Source organism: Eschrichtius robustus, chromosome 8, assembly GCF_028021215.1.
Source record: "Eschrichtius robustus isolate mEscRob2 chromosome 8, mEscRob2.pri, whole genome shotgun sequence".
NCBI classification, from domain to species: domain Eukaryota; kingdom Metazoa; phylum Chordata; class Mammalia; order Artiodactyla; family Eschrichtiidae; genus Eschrichtius; species Eschrichtius robustus.
In genome coordinates, this window is record NC_090831.1 from 78,711,179 (window position 1) to 78,735,345 (window position 24,167).

At 39.4% G+C, this 24,167-nt stretch overlaps 1 protein-coding gene across 4 annotated transcripts in view; it reads right to left on the reverse strand.

Annotated features, from left to right (window-relative positions):
* OSBPL3 (oxysterol binding protein like 3) overlaps positions 1 to 24,167 on the reverse strand; it is a 193,640-nt gene that overhangs the window by 26,313 nt on the left and 143,160 nt on the right. For 2 of the 4 annotated variants that reach the window (XM_068549170.1, XM_068549169.1), the window contains 6 exons: positions 23,192 to 23,322; positions 19,707 to 19,814; positions 13,922 to 14,056; positions 12,977 to 13,070; positions 8,838 to 9,088; positions 5,230 to 5,367 (listed from right to left, as the gene is read on the reverse strand). In XM_068549170.1, coding sequence (XP_068405271.1) covers positions 5,230 to 5,367; positions 8,838 to 9,088; positions 12,977 to 13,070; positions 13,922 to 14,056; positions 19,707 to 19,814; positions 23,192 to 23,322 — 857 coding nt within the window. The remainder of the gene's footprint in view (positions 1 to 5,229; positions 5,368 to 8,837; positions 9,089 to 12,976; positions 13,071 to 13,921; positions 14,057 to 19,706; positions 19,815 to 23,191; positions 23,323 to 24,167) is intronic. The other 2 variants (XM_068549172.1, XM_068549171.1) reach the window with 1 other exon arrangement.

Genomic DNA, 24,167 nt, shown 5'->3' on the forward strand with positions numbered 1-24,167 from the left:
TAGATGAAGGAAGAAGATAAAACCCCAAAAAAACAACTAAATGAAGTGGAGATAGGTAACCTTCCAGAAAAAGAATTCAGAATAATGATAGTGAAGATGATCCAGGACCTCGGAAAAAGAATGGAGGCCAAGATCGAGAAGATGCAAGAAATGTTTAACAAAGACTTAGAAGAATTAAAGAACAAACAAACAGAGATTAACAATACAATAAGTGAAATGAAAAATACACTAGAAGGAATCAATAGCAGAATAACTGAGGCAGAAGAACGGATAAGTGACCTGGAAGACACAATGGTGGAATTCACTGCTGCAGAACAGAATAAAGAAAAAAGAATGAAAAGAAATGAAGGCAGCCTAAGAGACCTCTGGGACAACATTAAACGCAACAACATTCGCATTATAGGGGTCCCAGAAGGAGAAGAGCGAGAGAAAGGACCAGAGAAAATATTTGGAGAGATTATAGACAAAAACTTCCCTAACATGGGAAAGGAAATAGCCACCCAAGTCCAGGAAGCGCAGAGAGCCTAATACAGTATACACCCAAGGAGAAACATGCCGAGACACATAGTAATCAAACTGGCAAAAATTAAAGACAAAAAAAGATTATTAAAAGCAGGAAGGGAAAAACGACAAATAACATACAAGGGAACTCCCCTAAGGTTAACAGCTGATTTCTCAGCAGAAACTCTACAAGCCAGAAGGGAGTGGCATGATATACTTAAAGTGATGAAAGGGAAGAACCTACAACCAAGATTACTCTACCCGGCAATGATCTCATTCAGATTTGATGGCGAAATCAAAAGCTTTACAGACAAGCAAAAGCTAAGAGAATTCAGCACCACCAAACCAGCTCTACAACAAATGCTAAAGGAACTTCGCTAAGTGGGAAACACAAGAGAAGAAAAGGACCTACAAAAACAAACCCAAAACAATTAAGAAAATGGTCATAGGAACATACATATCGATAATTACCTTAAATGGGAATGGATTAAACGCTCCAACCAAAAGACACAGGCTTGCTGATGGATACAAAAACAAGACCCATATATATGCTGCCTACAAGAGACCCACTTCAGACCTAGGGACAGATACAGACTGAAAGTGAGGGGATGGAAAAAGATATTCCATGCAAATGGAAATCTAAAGAAAGCTGGAGTAGCAATACTCATATCAGATAAAATAGACTTTAAAATAAAGAATGTTACAAGAGACAAGGATGGACACTACATAATGATCAAGGGATCATTCCAAGAAGAAGATATAACAATGATAAATATATATGCACCAACATGGAGTACCTCAATACATAAGGTAACTGCTAACAGCTATAAAAGAGGAAATCGACAGTAACACAATAATAGTGGGGACTTTAACACCTCACTTACACCAATGGACAGATCAACCAAACAGAAAATTAATAAGGAAACACAAGCTTTAAATGACACAGTAGACCAGATAGATTTAATTGATATTTATAGGACATCCCATCCAAAAACAGCAGATTACACTTTCTTCTCAAGTGCGCATGGAACATTCTCCAGGATAGATCACATCTTGGGTCACAAATCAAGCCTCAGTAAATTTAAGAAAATTGAAATCATATCAAGCATCTCTTCTGACCACAACACTATGAGATTAGAAATCAATTACACAGGAAAAAATGTAAAAAACACAAACACATGGAGGCTAAACAATACGTTACTAAATAACCAAGAGATCACTGAGGAAATCAAAGAGGAAATCAAGAAATACCTAGAGACAAATGACAATGAAAACATGACAATCCAAAACCTATGGGATGCAGCAAGAGCAGTTCTAAGAGGGAAGTTTATAGCTATACAAGCCTACCTCAGGAAACAAGAAAAATCTCAAATAAACAATCTAAACTTACACCTAAAAGAACCACAGAAAGAAGAACAAACAAAACCCACAGTTAGCAGAAGGAAAGAAATCATAAAGATCAGAGCAGAAATAAATGAAATAGAAACAAAGAAAACAATAGCAAAGATCAATAAAACTAAAAGCTGGTTCTTTGAGAAGATAAACAAAATTGATAAACCATTAGCCAGACGCATCAAGAAAAAGAGAGAGAGGACTCAAATCAATAAAATTAGAAATGAAAAAGGAGAAGTTGCAACAGACACCGCAGAAATACAAAGCATCCTAAGAGACGACTACAAGCAACGCTATGCCAATAAAATGGACAACCTGGAAGAAATGGACAAATTCTTAGAAAGGTATAACCTTGCAAGACTGAACAAGGAAGAAACAGAAAATATGAACAGACCAATCACAAGTAATGAAATTGAAACTGTGATTAAAAATCTTCCAACAAACAAAAGTCCAGGACCAGATGGCTTCACATGTGAATTCTATCAAACATTTAGAGAAGAGCTAACACCCATCCTTCTCAAACTCTTCCAAAAAATTGCACAGGAAGGAACACTCCCAAACTCATTCTATGAGGCCACCATCACCCTGATACCAAAACCAGACAACGATACTACAAAAAAAGAAAATTACAGACCAATATCACTGATGAATATACATGCAAAAATCCTCAACAAAATACTAGCAAACAGAATCCAACAACACATGAAAATGATCATACACCATGATCAAGTGGGATTTATCCCAGGGATGCAAGGATTCTTCAGTATATGCAAATCAATCAATGTGATACACCATATGAACAAATTGAAGAATAAAAACCATATGATCATCTCAGTAGATGCAGAAAAAGCTTTTGACAAAATTCAACACCCATTTATGATAAAAACTCTCCAGAAAGTGGGCATAGAGGGAACCTCCCTCAACATAATAAAGGCCATATATGACAAACCCACAGCAAACATCATTCTCAATGGTGAAAAACTGAAAGCATTTCCTCTAAGATCAGGAACGAGACAAGGATGTCCACTCTCACCACTATTATTCAACAGAGTTTTGGAACTCCTAGCCACGGCAATCAGAGAAGAAAAAGAAATAAAAGGAATACAAATTAGAAAAGAAGAAGTAAAACTGTCACTGTTTGCAGATGACATGATACTATACATAGAGGATCCTAAAGATGCCACCAGAAAACTACTAGAGCTAATCACTGAATTTGGTAAAGTTGCAGGATACAAAATTAATGCACAGAAATCTCTTGCATTCCTATACACTAATGATGAAAAATCTGAAAGAGAAATTATGGAAACACTCCCATTTACCATTGCAACAAAAAGAATAAAATACCTAGGAATAAACCTACCTAGGGAGACAAAAGACCTGTATGCAGAAAACTATAAGACACTGATGAAAGAAATTAAAGATGATACCAACAGATGGAGAGATATACCATGTTCTTGGATTGGGAGAATCAATATTGTGAAAATGACTATACTACCCAAAGCAATCTACAGATTCAATGCAATCCCTATCAAATTACCAATGGCATTTTTTACGGAACTAGAACAAAAAAATCTTAAAATTTGTATGGAGACACAAAAGACCCCGAATAGCCAAAGCAGTCTTGAGGGAAAAAAGCGGAGCTGGAGGAATCAGACTCCCTGACTTCAGACTATGCTACAAAGCTACACTAATCAAGATAATATGGTACTGGTACAAAAACAGAAATATAGATCAATGGAACAAGATAGAAAGCCCAGAGATAAACCCACACACCTATGGTCAACTAATCTATGACAAAGGAGGCAAGGATATACAATGGAGAAAAGACAGTCTTTTCAATAAGTGGTGCTGGGAAAACTGGACAGCTACATGTAAAAGAATGAAATTAGAACAGTTCCTAACACCATACACAAAAATAAACTCAAAATGGATTAGAGATCTAAATGTAAGACCAGACACTATAAAACTCTTAGAGGAAAACATAGGAAGAATGCTCTTTGACATAAGTCACAGCAAGATCTTTTTTGATCCACCTCCTAGAGTAATGGAAATAAAAACAAAAATAAACAAATGGGACCTAATGAAACTTAAAAGCTTTTGCACAGTAAAGGAAACCATAAACAAGACGAAAATGCAACCCTTAGAATGGGAGAAGATATTTGTAAATGAATCAATGGACAAAGGATTAATCTCCAAAATATATAAACACCTCTTGCAGCTCAATATTAAAGAAACAAACAACCCAATCCAAAAACAGGCAGAAGACCTAAATAGACATTTCTCCAAAGAAGACATACAGATGGCCAAGAAGCACATGAAAAGCTGCTCAACATCACTAATTATTAGAGAAATGCAAGTCAAAACTACAATGAGGTATCACCTCACACCAGCTAGAATGGCCATCATCAGAAAATCTACAAACAACAAATGCTGGAGAGGGTGTGGAGAAAAGGGAACCCTCTTGCAGTGTTGGTGGGAATGTAAATTGATACAGCCACTATGGAGGTTCCTTAGAAAACTAAAACTAGAACTACCATATGACCCAGCAATCCCACTCCTGGGCATATACCCTGAGAAAACCGTAATTCAAAAAGACACATGCACCCCAATGTTCGCTGCAGCACTATTTACAATAGCCAGTTTGTGGAAGCAACCTAAATGCCCATCGACAGGTGAATGGATAAAGAAGATGTGGTACATATATACAATGGAATATTACTCAGCCATAAAAAGGAACGAAATTGGGTTATTTGTAGAGACATGGATGGATCTAGCGACTGTCAAACAGAGTGAAGTAAGTCAGAAAGAGAAAAACAAATATTGTATATTAGCGCATATATGTGGAACCTAGAAAAATGGTACAGAAGAATCGGTTTGCAGGGCAGAAATTGAGACACAGATGTAGAGAACAAACGTATGGACACCAAGGGGGGAAAGCGGCAGGGGGTGTGGTGGTGGGATGAATTGGGAGATTGGGATTGACATGTATACACTGATGTGTATAAAATGGATGACTAATAACAATCTGCTGTGTAAAAAATAAAATAAAATAAAATTCAAAAAAAAACAAGTCCCTCTCCACCACGACTTTCAACAGGAAGGGCTCTGACTATGCATATGGCCAAACGAGCCTCAGCCTGGCTCGCGCATTTATGCCCACGGGTGGCAGAGAGGTTTCAGTAGAAGGAAACTGATCCCTCTGTTTATGTGTAAAGGCACTGTAATTATCTCAGTTGCTTTGAAGCCAGTGAAAGGTGGAATATAAATATTTCAAAAGCACATTTAATGGGAGGCATAAGCAACTTCTCCCAACAAACAAAAAGGGTGTATACCCACCTGTTCTGAAAAAAACTGGAAGCCCTTGTCCTCACGAATACACTCGTATGTTTCTCCAAGAACTGGATTAAAGGGCTTGCTCCCAGCGCGGAAGTAGCTAGATGCGTATGCGGACACGGCAAAGGCTGCCACGTACACCTAGCGAGAGCGGAGAGAACCTGGTTATTTCTCCATCACCAAGGAATTTATTTTTACGAACAAAGACATGAACAAAATAAAACCTCTCTTTCTCTCTTTACAGTTTATCCCGAAAAGCCAAAGATTTGTCCCTGGTTTAAAGACACCCAAACCGACTCTGGTTTCAAGTTGTAGGTTTAAATAGTGTTCATTTTGGCCCAGGCACAAGTGGACCAGACCTTTTCAGATTGTCCATTTGGTCTGATGCCTGCAAGTGGGTAGAGGCTTTCAAGATGGTGAGTCAGTCCCTCTAAACCAGCCACTATCTGAGAATCCTGAGGTCGTGCTAAGGCTTTTGAGGAGGAGAGGGATGAAGAGTATTAAAAAAGCTAAACTTCCCTCAAAATTCAGGAATAAGCCACAGGGAACTCTGCTCAATACTCTGTAATAACCTAAATGGGAAAAGAGCTTAAAAAAGAATTGATACATGTATTGTATGTATAACTGGAATCACTTTGCTGTACACCTGAAACTAACACAACATTGTTAATCAACTCTACTCCAATATAAAAAAAAAAAATTCAGGAATAAGCATCCTAAGTTTAATCATTCAAAATTTGATATTGTAGAAACCAAAAAAACCCCTCATTTTGACCAAAGAAATCTGTGGGAGTCATTTCCTGAGCCTGGGACAGAGCACAGTGCCTTTTAAGAAGTTCTGCTTTTCTGGGAGGAAAAATGAAAACTCAAAAAGGAAAAGGAAGGAAAACTATAGGTGAACACGAAATGAGCAAAATCCTTTAATGGCCCTGGCTGTGAGGATCTCAGCCTTTTCCACAGTTCCCCTTTCAGGGCACCAAAGAGCCACAGTACAGGCACACCTCGTTTTATTGTGCTATACTTCATTGTGCTTTGCAGAAACTTATTTTTTTATAAATTGAAGGTTTGTGGCAACCTTGCATCAAGTAAGTCTATTGGCACCATTTTTCCAAGAGCATTTGCTCACTTCATGTCTCTGTGTCCCATTTTGATACTTCTCACATTATTTCAAACTTTTTCATTATTATTATACTTGTTATGGTGATCTGTGATCAGTGATGTTACTACCGCCACTCAATGAAGGCTCTGGTGCATTGATGGTTAGCATTTTTTAGCAATAAAGTATTTTTTAAGTTAAGGCGTATACCTTGTTTTTTTTAGATATAATGCTATTGTACACTTAATAGACTATAGTATAAACATAACTTTTATACGCACTGGGAAACCAAAAAATTCATGTGACCCACTTTATTGTAATATTTGCTTTATCGCTGTGGTCTGGAACCAAATTTGCAATATCTCTGAGATGTGTCTGTATCCTTTTTGGTCTTTTGAGGGGCAAGGGGCAAAAAAATTAAACCGAAGTAGCGATAGCAAATTTTCCTTTCTAATACAGAATAATAATCTCAATATTTCCTCTTCTCAGCTCATTTCATGAAGTTTCTTATATTGGAAAAAAAAAGCTGTGTGCCCTTCATAACTGTTTAGTCACATAACTTTCAACAGCCTTTTGCAAACTGGTCCCACCTTACCACCTCACACTAAAGCTGCTCACTCTAGAGCAGCTGGAGAGCTTATAAAAATCAATTTGCTGTGCTCAATTCAGTCTGTTCTTGAAACCTGGGTATCTGTTCCTCTGTTTCCTCAGATGCCTGTTACCTGATAAACAGCAAGGTCACACGTCTACATGGAATGCTGAATCAACCTTGAATCACCTTCACAATTTAACATATAACACATTTACAAAAGAACCTGGTATCATTCATGATGTAGGGGGAGAAAGGAGGGAGGGAGCAGGCAAAACGAAGCATCCTCCTTGTGGGCTGACAATATGAGAGAGAATCTCTGCAGGGGTAGAGCTGACCTTCATACTCAGAGCAGTAAACACAATCCACGGGCTAGGTTTGTTCTCAATTCTTTCCTGAACTTTCCCTTCCTAATGTACTGGTGCCTTTCCTCAAACTTCTTCTCAAGGTCAATGACACCACTCAATCAGCTGACATCCTAAGGGTCTCTAAATTGCTACAAGAATGAAACACCTTTTAAGAATGCTTTCATCTTCAGAGCCGATCATTTTCTTTAAAGAAAAGCACTGCCCACGAATGATAACTTTTAACACTTGCCTTGGCAGCTATTTGCCTCCCTTTGTTCACAGAAATTCTCTGGGGTAGAGTAACAAAGAAGACAAAAAATAAACAGCTTGTTTTTCTCTCCTACTCTGATTATCATTAGTATCAAGAAAGAAAATCTCTTTGATGGGAGAAGTCCCAGGAGACAGTATGGGATGAGACCAGGATGTCTCTTTCAACCAGTAGTTAAGATTTTCCCAAAAAAAAAAAAAAAAAAAAAAAAAGATTTTCCCTTAATCCTCAAATCACTGAAGAAATTGAAGTTTTAATGAGGGTTTAAACTGCAGAATGTGTACAATTTAGAAAACAATGGCGTCCTCCAACAGTGAGACGGTGATGTATAGCTGGGTCCCTGAGGCTGGGGGCGTGCTGTCCCACTTAGCCAATCAGCAGATGCTTAGGGCAGAGATGCTGCATTTGGGGGAAGACACTCATGTCCCAGCATCCCACACAAACAATGACCTTTCTGTTGAGCAGGTAACATACCAGGAGGCAAAAAGAGGAAGAGACACTCAGTTTTGAAGAACAAATAGCCACAGTCACAGAAAGGGCTGATTTGGCCAGTCTTGCCACTAAGGTACCCCTAACCCCATCCCCACAAGACAGGGGAAGGATGAGAAATACTTGGAGACCCCTTCATCGGAAGCCCCATCACTTGATTAGAATTGATACTGAGTAGAGAACAGAAGGTTAATCTTTCTAGGGTGAGGGTTTTTTTAAAAAAACTTATTCCATAAAATAAGAAGTGTGTGTGTGGGATCAACTATACTCCGATAAAAATTAATTCAAAAAAAAAAAAGAAGTGCGGGGGGGAGAAGAATCTTTCTGATGTGAAACCTGTGAGTGAATGATATTTTCTAAAAATTTAGGGGCTGATAGGATAGTTCCAAAAATAAACAAAAATGCTCTCAAGGGAAATTTACCCTGGATGAAACAAAACAAAACAAAACAACCAGCTCCAAAAATTAAGTTCTATCCACTCAGGGTAGTAAAAACACTCAGACAGCCCTCAAGACATGTCTTCCAGCCAGGCAATATCAGAACAATCCCATGGAAGGTCCTGGAGAAAGAGGAAACCACAAAGCAGAACTCCCCCCAGGCCGCAGCTGTCACGGGGAAGCCGCCCCCAGTGGCAATTCCTGACCAGGTGACTGAAAACAGCCAGGCAGAGGGGAAGCGGAGGTGGCTGGGAAATGAACCGATCTGACGGTCAATCCAGACGGGAGCCGGAGGCACAGGAGCCCTGGCTGTGCCCGTTTTGGCTCTGCCGGGCCCTGTGAGTGGCCGCCGCGCCTGCGGTGAAGGGGCGGCTTGCGCGCTCACCATCCTCTCCAGGGCACTGGGCGTCCGGGCGGCCTTGTCCAGGAGCTCGCTGTACTCCAGCTCCTCACACAGCCTCTGCAGCGTGTTGAGGGGCTCATTGAGCTCCACCGGCATGGCCACCTTAGACAGGTCCTTCCCGATGTTAGTTCTCAGGATGTTCCACAAGCTGACGTTACCGGACTTGGGGCACGGGGCTGGCAAGCACGTTCTTCTTTTGGACTTGGCTTCCCCTCCGCTTGGGAGAACGGGCCCTGAAAGGGAAATAAGTCTGGTTGCCTTACAAGGATTTTCATTTTATTTTACTATTAAAAAGGAAAAAAAAAATTCACCTTACTGAGCAAGTACGCCATGATACTATTAATCTCAGTTATCCAGATTATGGCTGAAGTCAGAAAATAAAAAGAATTCTGAGCAGCTAAATGAAGTACCAAAAATTACAAGCACTAAAACTCGTGGACCTTATTCATGGGGAGGTCTTCATACTCCTAATCAAAGGCTAGTTCCTCGTAGCTTATATGCACTTAGAATAAAACTGGAAACTGGATTGCTATGCCCAGAGCAGGTTACTTTTAAACTCTTTATAAAAGCACTTCAAGTTCTGATAAAAACTTTTGAAGTCTTTTTAAAAAATCGTTTCCAGGGCTTCCCTGGTGGCGCAGTGGTTGAGAATCTGCCTGCCGGTGCAGGGGACACGGGTTCGAGCCCTGGTCTGGGAGGATCCCACATGCCGCGGAGCAACTGGGCCCGTGAGCCACAACTACTGAGCCTGCGCATCTGGAGCCTCAACTCCGCAACAAGAGAGGCCGCGATAGTGAGAGGCCCGCGCACTGCGATGAAGAGTGGCCCCCGCTTGCCGCAACTGGAGAAAGCCCTCGCGCAGAAATGAAGACCCAACGCAGCCAAAAATAAATAAATAAATAAATAAAGCCAGAAAACCTCTAAAAAAAAAAATCGTTTCCAATTCTGGTAAAACAATTGTGTTTATTATAGGAAAATTATAAAGGAAACAAAAGTCATCCATTATCCCACTACCCAGAAATAGTAGCCATTTATATTTTGGAGTATTTTCATTTAGTGTTTTCTCCATATAGCTGACAATGTTTGTACAGTTGAATGCTTTGCTTAATCAGTTAACATAAATATTTTTCCATGCTATTCAAAATTCTTCTAAAACATCATTTTTAATGACTGTAAAACAATTCCATGCTATGGATAAGACATAATTTATTGAATCATTCATCTGTTGTTGGACTTTTAGATTTATTTCAATGTTTTGCTAAAAAAAAGTAGTGAATATTCATATTCTTAGATATTTAATTATATCTGATTATTTTCTTAGAATATACAGAAGTGGGAATCATACACTGATTCATACGATCATACTGCTCTTCAAAAAGGCTGTATCAGTTTCCCATTTATCAGCAAGCATATACCAGTGTCCATGTTCTGAGACCATTCCAGGCTTGTCAGCATTCGTTCTGAATTCTTGGCAAATCGTTAGGTGGACAGCGCTATCTCCTTGTTTTAACCTACATTAAAAAAATTCCTAGTGTGGTCTGGAATGCTTTCATGAACACTTCTTTTCTGAATTGTCCACTTTCCTATTTACATATTAAGACATAATCTTTTGTTTTTGTATTTGTTTTACAATTTAATCCCCATTTGACATTTATCTTTACATTTGGTCTATGCCGTTTTTTAATGAATGAAACATTTACATCTTAGGTTTTTACACCTATCAATCTTTTCCTTTGTGACAACTTCCATTACCTCATGCTCTGGAATTCTTTTCCCACCCCAACATAGCCTATTTTCAAATGAAATCTTTTGCATTACATCAACATATGAGAAAGTGGTATTTTATTATAAAGCCAATCACTCTGAATAACGAGGTTGCTTTGATGAACAGGAGAATATGAAAGTGAGGTCATACTTTGAAGTCTCATGTTAATCTAAGCAACCAATTAAATTCTGAATTTGTTTTAATTGCTCAACAGGGGCAAAAATCAAGTAAATAGCTGCAAATGATGACAGTCTTTAAAAACAGCATTCCATGTAATCTCAAAATACTTTCTTTGATTACACTAAATTTTGAAAGAATACTATACTACTACTAATAATAATGGCTAATACATACATAGCTTTTACTCTGTGACAGCCTTTCAAGAATTCTACACGTATTATCTCACTTATCCTTTGCAACAACCTCTTGAGATAAAAAGAATTATTATCCCCATTTTACAGATGAAGAAACTGAGGAATTAAGAGAATTCCTCAGAGAAATTAAGTAACTTGCCCTAGAACACATAACCAGTGAGTGGCAGGGCTGGAGTTAACCAAGGAAATCTGGTCCCTGAAGCTATATTCCTAACCACTGAACCTCCACACAGCACCCATCACAGTGACAGATCCTATTATGTGCCTACTGATTTGGGTGGGGGGGGTAAACTAATAGGAAACATTCTAAATACCTACCATTTACTAAGGGCTCAGAGAAATTCTAGTGTGGTAATTTATCAAGACCTGGATAAATCCTATTTCCTTATGTAGGCAATACTGTGTCCTAAGATGCAAAGTTTATTTCTACATGCAATCTTTTCAGTAGAGTACTGATGTGTAGAAATCTAATCTTCCAAATACTGCCAAAGAAGAAAGCTAGGTTTGGCCCAGTGTTTGTTCAAGCTAAGAAAATGTTGGTCAGTAATCTAGCAAAATGGCTGTGGAATAAGATAGAGAGAACCAGCCTTCACCTCTTACATGCTTTCCCTGGCTGGTGTCAACTCAGCACAGCTGTGGTCTTAGGTTTGGGGGCAAGTCCTCTGTTCCCAACTTTGACCTCTGAACCTCTATCCCTCTGTTCCTCTTGGCCCCCTCCCTAAGGCCTCAAACAGAAGGACTTCGGCATTCGTTCGTCTTCTTCATCCACAATAAGAGTTCCCATTTACTGTGTGTGTGTGTTGTTTGCCAAGGGAATAAGTGATGCCTCCTCACTTCTCTTTCAATTCGCCTCCTTGTTTTTCTACAAAAACAAGTAGCGCATGAACTTGCTCCTGTATTACTGGTCTTTGCCTTCAAATTACTGGTTCTCAGACTTTTCCACCAAAGGGTTAATCTCTCCAGAAACAATTCAAGAAAGATACAGAGCATAATGAGCTTCTGACTTCTAGCAGGTGTGATGCTGAAAGGATATTCTTTCAGAGAACAGTGAATTTACCTGCCTTTTCTGTAGTCCCCCAAAGAGCAGGCTCTTTGACATTGAGATAACGACTCATCATCATCGTATTTCACATACACACTGAGCTGGCAAGCACTGGTACATCAAAAAGGAACTGACACGGTCCTTGTCTTCCATGTAGATATAAAAATATGTGGTGTTCTGGCATAGATAAATCTAGAGACCCCAAGCACACTGAGTACCAAGACTGGGAGTATTTGATGCTGCAGGACTCATATAGAGACCTGTCCAATGGGCAGATTCTTCTTAAGGATAGGTCATCTTCCTAAACAGGCTTCAGTCTGCTTACTGAACTCCTAAATCAGAGCTGTTTGGAGACAGCAGACATTCCAGGTACCCGCCACGGTTCCAACTAACATTTCCTGGGCATCATTTTCAGTCTTGGGATTAACCAGTAATAAAGGGACATCTCAGGGTACCTTAAGCCCTACCCCCACAGGGGGAGCAGTTTGTTACTCTCAAATGTGTTATCTTGAAGAATCAGAAGCTAAATTACCGCTTAGACCAGACCTTTTACAATATAAGTGCTACTGAATTCCTAAACTATGAAAACCACTAGAAACCTAAAGGAAAAAAGCTATATTCTAATATGTTTGCAGAGAGATTGTTGAACCAAGTAAGGAACATCTGTAGTATTAATTTTTGATATTTATATGATAATTGGTATAACCTTACTTTATAAAATAGAAATTTGCACTAGCCAACAAATGCATTTGAATGAATAAATTTTTCACATGTGAGTGCCATGTCCCGCCTAGATTATAAAACTTGAGGGTGGGGACCATGTCTTAAGTTTCTGATGCAGAACTTGCTAAGTTCTCTGTTTGCAGCAGGTACTCTATGTATGCTTACTAGTATTCTGTAAAGATCCAAACACTCAGAGATCAAACAATTTAAATCTTACCCAAAGTCTGTCTCTCATTATCTAAATCATTACTGAGATTATCTAAGGAAAGGTTGTCACTTATGTCACTGACATATGAATCATCTTCAGAAATCTATGGGAAAGAAGAAATAATATACATTAGAGTACACAAGCCAGATTTCATAAAGCCTTTACTTCAAATGATCAAATACCTTAGACCCCACATTATAAACCTATAGAAATAATTTTGGATGCCGTTTTCATAAAGGCCCATACACCAGTCTGCCTAGGGGATGTTCACGGAAAATATGTTATTAAAATACTTATACATTCTTGATTCATTCTCACAAGGAAAACACATGTAAACTCCAGATTTTAGTTATTATAAAAATTCTTATTAATTCAGACTGCTTTTTCAGAATTTGTTAGCGTTTGACTAGAATGAGTTACAAATTGTCTTTTAACTATTTGTGAATAAAAGTATTTTCTATGGAAATTAATAGATAAAAAATATTAGTACTTCTATCCTGAAGGGGTAAAATGATCAGTACTCACACTCAGAACATCATTACAAATTAATTATAACAACCATATTATAATAACTATAATAACCATAATTATATTATAAATTACTAGAGAGCAAATTCAATGATGAGAAAATATACAAGGTACTAACGTCTGACCCTGTAGTGGAAATAATACATTATCAAACAGCTAATAGTCAAAATCATTAACCTACAATTGAAAAGAGGTATAACAAATCAAGTAACAGAAACCAGGATGTGCCCAACACCTACTTTCATATCTTTTTTCCCTAAGATCTTGTATCTTTTTATGCTTTTTGGGGTATGAGTTATAAGATCCTCAGAATGTAATGATAAAAAGGAGCCACTGAGTTTAGTGTTTCTAAATATGGGTATTTACTGAACAGGTAAAGCAGCAAAAGAGATTTTGGAGGCACCTAACTGAAAACAGTGGTCAAACCTCATTTTCTGAAGAGCTTGGAGACAACAGAACTTCCTGTGCATCAAAAAACTCTGAAAGAGAGTCAGTGATGGAGAGCCTGCTTTCGTTGGAAAGCTGATGGACCAGAGCTCGATTGTCATCTCTGGAGTTTTCCTATTTGAAACACAAAACCAAAAATGCATATATTTAGAAACGGTCTCAAGAGAAGCAAAATAAACAACTGATTTTGCTGCACAACACACACGGTCACAGGCCCAGGCAAACAAGCAGCTCAAAGCAGAGGGCAGGTTCAAAGTTGAGGAGAAGCAAACCTCACACAAAACACGGTGAAAAGCCTAGGTCTCCCCCAAATGGGCACCTTGTTTACAGGCACTATCACGGCTCAGGCACACACAACAAACCTCAAAGCAAAAAAAAGACTGTGCAGGTCAGTTTTTATTCCACTTAAGACGGGAAAAATTCCAACACTCTCTGAATCATATCCTCTTATTCTCTACCACTGCAGGATGTTTCTTTTCATCCTAAAATTTCCTCTGAATTGTACTCAATGCATGTCCTTGCATGGCTGGTTCAGAGCAACACAGCTTTCTTCTGCCTCAGTTCTCTCGCAGAGGCCAGTGTGCTGCTCCTGAGGCACCCCTGAGAAATAAACAGTGTGTTTCGGTCCAGAAGTGCCCCTGTTGGTAGATCATTCATTATTCATGGATGAATGAGATAAATTCTCTTTGTCTCTCTCTCTCTAACCACACTGACTGCAAGGGAAGGAAGTCCCCAATCTCCTTTACAAGCCTCTCTGCAAACAACACAATTGAATATCGGGATTTTCTCCTCTTGCTGGCCCTCCATCCCTTGAGTCACTGAGTCTGGACTTTTCCTCTGGAAAGGACCTAAATACTTTGGGAATATGTTTTGTATGGTATTTGCAAGTGAAAATTCAATTTAACTCAAGAAATTGAGCAACTGCACTGTGCCGGTCATGGCGGGATACGATGATGAATAAGCCAAGGTTTCTGGCCCGAGTAAGTGGTGTAGAGGACGCATCCAACACACATGAGCCCAAGACTATGGAACAGAAAGCGCTACAGAAGCGGACAGGAAGGAGAGGTTGGTTCTGTTAGGGGGGCTTTGGTTGGGGAGGGCTTCACAGAAGAGGTGATGCCTGACTAGACCTTGAGGAACAAGAACATACTGAGGATGACATGATTTGATTCCTTTGAATCAGAGAAGACTGTCACCTGAACTTCCTGACAGCTCACATTTCTCACGCGGCTGATAAAGGAGCTGCTTATATATCCTTATGTATCTGATAAATGAGTCCCAGAACAATTTGGGAAATAAAAGTTAACGCATATTACGTCTTTCCCAGAAGCTTTATGAGTTCAGGACACACGCCTCAGTCTCATAAAATGGAGATGCTATAACAGGAGGACCCCAGCAGATGTACATAATTAATAAAGGTCAAATGGTCTCTTTATGGAATGTTTACTTCAGGAACACATTTAAATGTGTATCCCTTTCTCTTCTAGCCAAGGTATTCATTGAAAGATCCTACCCATTTTAATATCCCTACAGCCTTTTGAAAAGCAGGCTTCTTCTCCATGCTAACAAACAAGATAGATCACTTTAGGATCTATAAATAAGCATCACATCTGTCACCTTTAAAGGAAAGGTCTCTCTCCTCAAAAGAGGAGACATGGTAATGAATAACCGAGCTCCCTTAATGTTCACTGAAACAACAGAACAGTCCTGTGTCTTTGCTGTCACTGCCACATAAGACTCTAATGATTTATTTACTTGTTCTCCTCATTAATTTATTAATAGTCACTCCGGCTCTTTCTGTATTTCTTCTTCCTAGGCTGATGGGTCAGAAGGATTTCTTGCCTGATCAACGCTGAAAATAGCACGCCTGGCCCCAGCCCTTTCTGCTGTTCCATTACTCCAGCAACTTCCTATTGATAGTCACTGAAAACTAAACAGGACTGCAGGAGCCTCCAGCCCTCAGCCCAGTGTCCTGCACAGCCCAGGACCTCATGTATTAAAATATTAATCTAGTCAGTTCAATTCAATCATATCCCCTCAAGTTTGTAAGGCCTAAGTGGTTGTTTAGCTTTTTTTACATTACAAAAAGATAAATAGAGAAAAAGGAGGGAAGGGAACACGCATAATTCCATCACACTAAATCAAAATGCTATAGGCATTTTGATACATTTCTCTCCAATCCTTTTTATACATATAGCTTTGCTTTGTTTTGAAATAACTGTCATCTATCTATCTATCTAATTTTATAAATTTCCTCCAAACAACATTGCACAGTAACTTCAGTGACATGGACATATATACACTACCAAATGTAAACTAGATAGCTAGTGGGAAGCAGCCGCATAGCACAGGGAGATCAGCTTGGTGGCTTTGTGACCACCTAGAGGGGTGGGATAGGGAGGGTGGGAGGGAGACGCAAGAGGGAGGAGATATGGGGATATATGTATATGTATAGCTGATTCATTTTGTCATAAAGCAGAAACTAACACACCATTGCAAAGCAATTATACTCCAGTAAAGATGTTAAAAAAAATAAAATTAAATTAACACTTGTTCTGAGGATAAAGGTAGTACGTGCTCAAAATAGAAAATACAGAAAGACGTAAATAAAATAAATATCACTTAAAATCCATCACCCAGATGTGGCCCCTATTAACCTGTCAGTGTATTTTTTGTATTAAAATATTTGTATATAGATTTTTTTTTTAGTTTGAAAAACTGGGATCACACTGCACGTAGTCTTTATTAAGTCTGCCACATTCACTTAACATTATATTGTGAACTTCTTCCTAAGCTGCTAAAATTTCTCTGAGACAATGAACTTTACTTGATAGATTTACTATATATGTGTGTCACAGAGTAACCATTTCATTTATTGGAAATTAAGGGTGTTTCCAAATTTGTAAAGATGGTGAACACGTTTGCAAATGTGTCTTTGCTCGTATGTCATTATTTCTTAGAATCAGTTCTCAGAAGTAATTATTAAAAATGTTTAAGGCAAAATGTATATTACCTAATTACACCAAGTAAGAGAAGCTTTATTTTCTCTATATCTTTACCGCTACAGAATACTATAATTTAGAAATTTTTTTTTTACTCTAATTGTTTTAATTTGCATTTCTTCATTAAGAATTAGGTTGAACATTTTTTTCCTTTTTAAAAAAACTAGCTCTATATGTATAAATGAATCGTTGTGCTGTACACCCGAAACTAACATGATATTGTAAATCAACTATACTTCAATTAAAAAAACAAAAAAACTAGTTGTAGAGATGGGGGAGGCTAGGTCAGGATGCATGGGACCTCCCTCTGCATTTCTTTGCACCTTCCTGTGAATTGATAAATATCACAAAATAAGAAGTTTAAAAAAAAAAATTTGTATTTGGTATTTTTTCGTGAATTGTGTCTTTTTTCCCATTTATTTGTTGAGGACTTAAGTTGCCTGCTCTTACTCATTAATTATTTACATATTAAAGACACTACCACCTATTTAGCATTATCTAAGTCTGTCATTTTCACTGAAAATATTTTTTCCTAGTCTATTATTTGCCTTCTTATTTTTGAAACAGACCAATTTTTTTCCTTTAAAAAAAAATTCCAAATCTAGTCAACATTTCTTGTAATTTTTTCTATTGCTTCCACATTTAGGAAGTCCTCCCTACTCTAGCCATTTGTTAAACATTTAAATCAATATTTTTCCGTTTGAATTTAATTCATTAGTGATTAATTTTAGTGTGCAATGGAAAGATTTATTTATTTATTTATTTATTTTTAATTTTTTGGCTGCGAGGGCCTAAAAACAGAGCACCCTGGGCTGACCCCAGTGTGGGAACTGTCATTCCCACAGTGTTTGAGGAGCCTGTGAGCTACCGAAGGAAAGGACACTGGAGTAGAGCTTTCAGGCTCTGGGGCGGCCATTTCCACTCACTCTCTTATTTCCTGAGGGCAACAATGGCTTTTCCCTTACTGGGAAAGTCAGCCTTTCCTTTTCACACTCTGTGAAAAGCAGGATAAAACAACGGAAAACAGAAAATCACTGAAAGAGGAACTAGATCAGTGAGACAAGTGAATCATCAATTCAAGACTCTAGCAGGTTGTTTTGGAAGGTGTGAGCTCGAGGGATGTTATCACTCCTCTTCGAAGACAATGTACAGCATTTAAGCCTTCAGGTGCATTACTTGTGAGATCAATTTAAAAACATGCATTTTAAAAGACCTGTGATTTTGGTTTCCTTTCCCAAATGCAAATAGCCCCAAGGGTACGCATTGAATATAAATTCACAGAACCATAAATGAAGGGTCAATTCGCCATTTATCTATTTAATGGCTTGTTAAATAAACTAATGTAATTAGGTGATAATTTCAAAGGTAAGTGCTGCCTGGAAACGGGCACCAAACCCCACAGAACGCCATGGCTTTTGGCAGCAAGCCACCCTGAGTGACGGCTGGCCTCAGTGACTGAGCCCTGCTACAGCAAACCTGCAGATTCAGAGACAGCCCTCCTGGTAAGCATGTTTCTTTACCCAGGCCTGAAATGAAGGCCCCTTTAGGTAATGTTTAGGTGCTCAGTCTTGCAGGGGGCTAAGTTTGGGTCTGGGCTAAAGGACAGATGTATATGTACAACTGATTCACTTTGCTGTACACCTGAAACTAACACAACTTTGTAAATCAACTCTAATAAAAATTTTAAAAATAAATAAGGTGATTGAAAAGATCTCTTGGGGGCAGGAAAGATGCAGAATTTCATGGTCAACCACTGACATGTATCTCAGAAGTAATAAGAGGCCCTCCAGCCCTGTGGAGAGAGGGTACCACCCTCATCAGAAGAGGGTCCCGTCAGCTCAGGACACAGCCTGTGCTTCACGTGAAGGTGGATGCCTGGGCCTTTCAGTCTGATTGATTCCAGCATCTAATCTTCCCATCGCCCGACACAACAACTTTCCAAGGAGTAAAGGAATTGTGTCAGGGTTTTGTTTTCTTTGAGGACAGAAAAAGGAGGAGGACGAATTAAGATTAAACATTAGAAACTCCTTTAAAAAATTTACAATGCCCACCTCTTGTACCTGACCTTCCTTTTTTTTTTTTTTTTTAATGCACTCAGTCTAATACATTTGTTAATGAAAAATTTAGCACAATGGAGGCAGGCATATAAACATAAGAGATTGCTAAAAACAATTTTGACCTTCACTACCCTTTTCTACTGATTTTTTCAAGTAACCCACTTGTATTTTTCTGAACTTTCTCATTTTAAACACAGTCAAAGAATATTTTGGATAAACATCCCATGTCTTGAGAACAGACATTTTTAACATACTATGAACTGACCAAGACACTCAACTGTAATATTTCTCCCCCTCTGAGGGTAATCACAGGAAAGGGAGAGGGAAACAGCCACCAAGAAATAGGAGAGTGGTTCTCAGAGAGGGAGCAAAAAGAAGCTGGCTGGGAACTGGGATGCTATAGGTCGGAGAACGTGAGGTGTTTTCAGAAGTAACAGGAGAAAACATTTGTCTCTCTACAGTCCCCACTCCAGTAATATCAAGAGAAAAGGGTGATCCTTAGGAGGAAAATGGGGTAAAGAAATACCAAGGGAGGAAGAGTTCTAGGGGGAAAAAGCAGTTCAGAAACGCAGCTAGCAGCATACTTTCAAGGAAGCCTTGGGAATCCTCAGCTGCCCGTGGTGAGGGGAGGACCACTCCCAGGGGCAGCAGGGAGGCCTGCGGGGACGAGGCGCGGCGACATTACCAGACGAGAACCTTACCCACCTCTGCCAGACCATCACCCGACTTGGCAGCAACTGGGAGGTCGAGGAGCAGAGACTCAGCATGGATTCTGCATAAGCGTTCTTTAAGATCTGTGTTTTGTGCTAGGGCCTGGAACACGTTAAAAATAGTGGGGCTCTGTTAATGAATGGATGTTTCAGAAAAGCACGGCAGTGGGCTCAGTGTGGCGGAGCCCTTGGGGGCACTTCCTTGACTATTTTTCTTGAATGTTATCCAACAGGATACTCCTGAGATGCCTGGCAGATACAAGATATTAAACACTGGAAATGGAGGCCCTTCTCGAATCTCATTTCCAGGGATGGAAGTGGGGTTAGTAAGGCTTTCCTTTCGGCGGAGTAGGAAATCACAAACACCTACAGCTCTTATTACTCAAGGTTTCTCAGCCCCTCCTCCTTCCCAGCTGCCTTTAGACTCTGACTAGCTCCCTCTAAAGATTCCAAGCTTCCCTCTCTCATCTTCAATAAAAATGCTGCTCTCACCCCTTATGATTGGACATAGTTTAATGTTATTTAATTATCATACTAGTTGAATTGGATCTTAGGAAGTGTGCTGAGAAGATTTTGTGGAGGATTAATTTTACTGTTTTACAATATAGGTATTGACTGCTTTATATTCATTCTTCATGACTAAGATAGTTTATTTAAAAAAAAAAAAAAAAAAGAGCTTACTTACCTGGGTAAGGGCTAAGGACCAGGGCCCTGGGAAGGGGGTTGTGAGATGTGAGCTCATGTCAGCCCACCCAGATCTCTTATTTCTCCCTGGACAGGTGTGATTCCCTAGCCCATCCTCCCAACTAGGAAAGTAAAGGAAGGTGTTTCTTTCATGCTGGTATCCCCTGTGCTTCATGACCAACTGTTCTCCAAATGATCTGTTTTTAGAAAGGGACAACTTCACCTGGTTCACCCAACACACACTCCCACAATCAGCTCCCCAGGTGCTTGTACACAGATCCATCCTGTCTGTCTGTCTTCCTGACTCTCTTCTGAGAAGCTCAGAGCCTTCCCCATCCATCAGGGCCCACAGGGTCTAGCTGCTGAGAGCATAGAATGATGTCTATATTTAACCCACTGCCTGGATCTCAAACAAGAATTTTGGCTTTATATTTTAGTACTCACAGATGGAAAGGGTTATCGGGAAATTCTCAAGGGTCATTTAGGAAACATCGAGTAAACGTTGCTTAAATCACACAACTACATCTAATAACCTCTATGGGGCACTCACTTTGGCCAATATGTTGCTGGCGTCTTAGTATAAGTGGCTAGAATCTATACCACTGGCTAGAATCTCCATATGGTCTGAAAAATGTGCTATTTTAGTAGCTTCTCTTTCCTTTGTAAGCCACAGGCAGAAGAAAGAAAAACACAAAGATTGCACATACAGCACAAACATATTCGTTCTGATAGCCCTGAGATAACTCTAAAGTTCTTATTTTTAAAAAACAAGTCTTGAATCTAATCAGGAATCCAAGACAAAAAGGAAAGGATCAATCCGTTTTATCTTAAGTTTCTAAAATCCTTACCATGGGTGAGGGAGAGCTCCTTAGAGAAGGTAATGACTCTGGACTAGGACACCATGGCCAGGTGGGTCTCATGGCCTCTACCAGACCAGCAGATTAACAAAATGAGGCCAGACCTCCACAGGAGGAGGGCAGGAGACAGGAAGACCACAGTGAAAAGGACTTTGGGGAGCCCATCAGAGGTACCTTCTAAGTGCACTAAAGGCCAACCTACTGGGAACAATAAGAAATGCTTTTACCACTAAAAAATAAACTTAAAAAAAAAAAAGAAAAGAAAAAAACCACCCTGCTTCCCTCAAACCAAAGCAGCACCCAGTGTGTGGCTGGCTGTCCAATACAATCCAAAAGGGGCATTTCTATCTCTGGGTCTACAACATTAAGACTCTAAACATGGAGTAAATCTATGTTATTTTTTATTTCTTTCAAAGATAACATACTGGAAATATTCAACTGAGCGAATATTCCTTAAGTATCTTACAATGACAGTATGTACCACTGGTAATGTATTTACCATTAATGTTACACCAAAAGCATTGCTTTACTTTTCTCAGTAATATGATGAGTAGAAAACCTGGGTGGGTATTTCCTAGCTCTCTCACTGCCTGAATTGGCTTCTGAAAACAAAATCCTAAAATTCATCTCCCCTACCTGACCCTACATAGAAAGTTCAGTATTGCTTCAGATGGTAATTTCACATGTGCGCACACACTCTCTCTCTTTTCACAATAAGGGTTCCACATACAAGCAAAGAGTAGGAGCAAATGAGTATGTTCTTTTAAAAGTTCTCCAGCTTTTTGACAGATACAGAGATAACAGCCAGACATTGTCAGCTATTCAAAACAGAGTTCTAGGATATTGCACTTCAATGGAGTCCAGCTCTTCTGAGGAATAAACTGGAATCGATGAAAAAAAAAGGAGAGAGAGTGAATGACAGGACGGCTTACTGAAAGACATTTGAGGCTTGGCAGTGATTTTTCTGTTGTTATGAAGGCACAATGATTGCCTGACACTCCTCATGACTCATCTCTTTGTGCCCATGGGGGGAGCATGGGAGCTGAACATTTGTACTATCAAATCAAATCACTTTTCTGTCTTTGAAAGAGACGTGGTATAAACAGGTAGATAGGATCAATGCTGGGCAGCAGAGAAGAGTGTGAATTCAACATTTCACTCTGTTGCCTGTACCTGTCAATTTGGAAAGTCAATCTAAGCTTGTGAAGTCTTAGGTATGGAAATCTGCAAACTGTCAGACTTTGTAAGCATTAACAAACACATGTCTGTAAAACAAACATATAATGGGAGCTTCCCCGGTGGCGCAGTGGTTAAGAATCCGCCTGCCAATGCAGGGGAGACCGGTTCAAGCCCTGGTCGGGGAAGATCCCACACGCCGCAGAGCAACTAAGCCCTGTGCCACAACTGCTGAGCCTGCGCTCTAGAGCCCGCAAGCCACAACTACTGAAGCCCGTGCACCTAGAGCCCATGCTCCGCAACGAGAGAAGCCACCGCAATGGGAAGCCCGCGCACCGCAACGAAGAGTAGCCCCCGCTCGCCGCAGCTGGAGAGAAGCCCGCGCGCAGCAACAAAGACCCAGCGCAGCCAAAAATAAATAAGTAAATAAATAAATTTAAAACAAAAATGAAAACATATAACAAAAGCTTTACAGAAACAGAAAACTCAAGATAAATAGGAGGAAGCCAAACAAGAGTATCTAATGCTCAGTGAAATACTAGCAACTAAGATTTCGAGTAGGCTCAGCTTTGCTGTTTAGAATAAGCAGATCTGATGAAAGGTTAGAGCGTAATTTGGATAATGTGTTTGGTTTTCTCATGAATTTTCAACACAACCTTGGGAATCGTGAATTTTCAACATAACCATGGCAATGGAAAATATAAAGAGTTCAGGAGCCTGGACACACTGTCAGGCATTTCCATGACACAGACGTGTAACTTACAGATGACAGGGCGTGCTTCAGACCAAGGACCTGGGCAGAGGCGGAGACGGAGACATCCTGCTCCATCAGCTGCTTCAGTTTCTCTCTCTCCGTTAATATGGTATTAAAAGCTGACCTTAAAGTGAAGTAGACTATAAAGATATAATCATTACAAAAAGGAATAAAAGAAGAGTCATAATTAAAAACAAGATATAGAGAGATGTACTTCTTATAAAAGAACTTAGAAAAGCAACAGCCATGAATATTTTGCGTCCAGCCAATGTGTACCTATATTGACTTTAAAAAATACATCTGAAATGTAATACCAAGAGTGAACCCTAATGTAAACCATGCACTCAGGGTGATAATGATGTTTCAATGTAGGTTTATCGACGGTTAACCAATGGACCACTGTGGTGGGATGTTGATAATGGGGGAGGTTATGTATGTATGTCTGGGGGACTGGGTATGGGAACACTATACTTCTTGTTCAATTTGCTATGAACCTAAAACTACTCTAAAGAATAAGGTCTATTAAAAATTTGAAAATCACACATATTTGTCAATTCCAAAGTCCCTATCCACTATAAAATTCCATGATTTTATGACCTGTCACCAAGACATTTTGACACTTGAAAGGACTATACTTCTCAATTATCAACATTTAGTTTTGTTTGTACCTCCAAAGACTGGAAATGTTTGAAAACAGAACTTATTGGCTGTCAGAAGGAAAATGGTAACGATGCAGAGGAGAAACTGGACAGCACCTTAACTAGGTGTCCAAAATTAATCACTAGTGAGAGTCAGATGGACTTCGTGTACCTTGGGACTTTGTGTGATACCCTGAAAAAGACACACTATTGTTTTTGTTGTACACAAGCCAGAGATAGGCCATCTGAATCTGCTCAGGAGGAAACATCAGACAACCCCAAAATGAGGACCATCCTATTTTTTCAAATTGGCCTGCATTCTTCAAAAGTGTCAATTTCATCAGAGA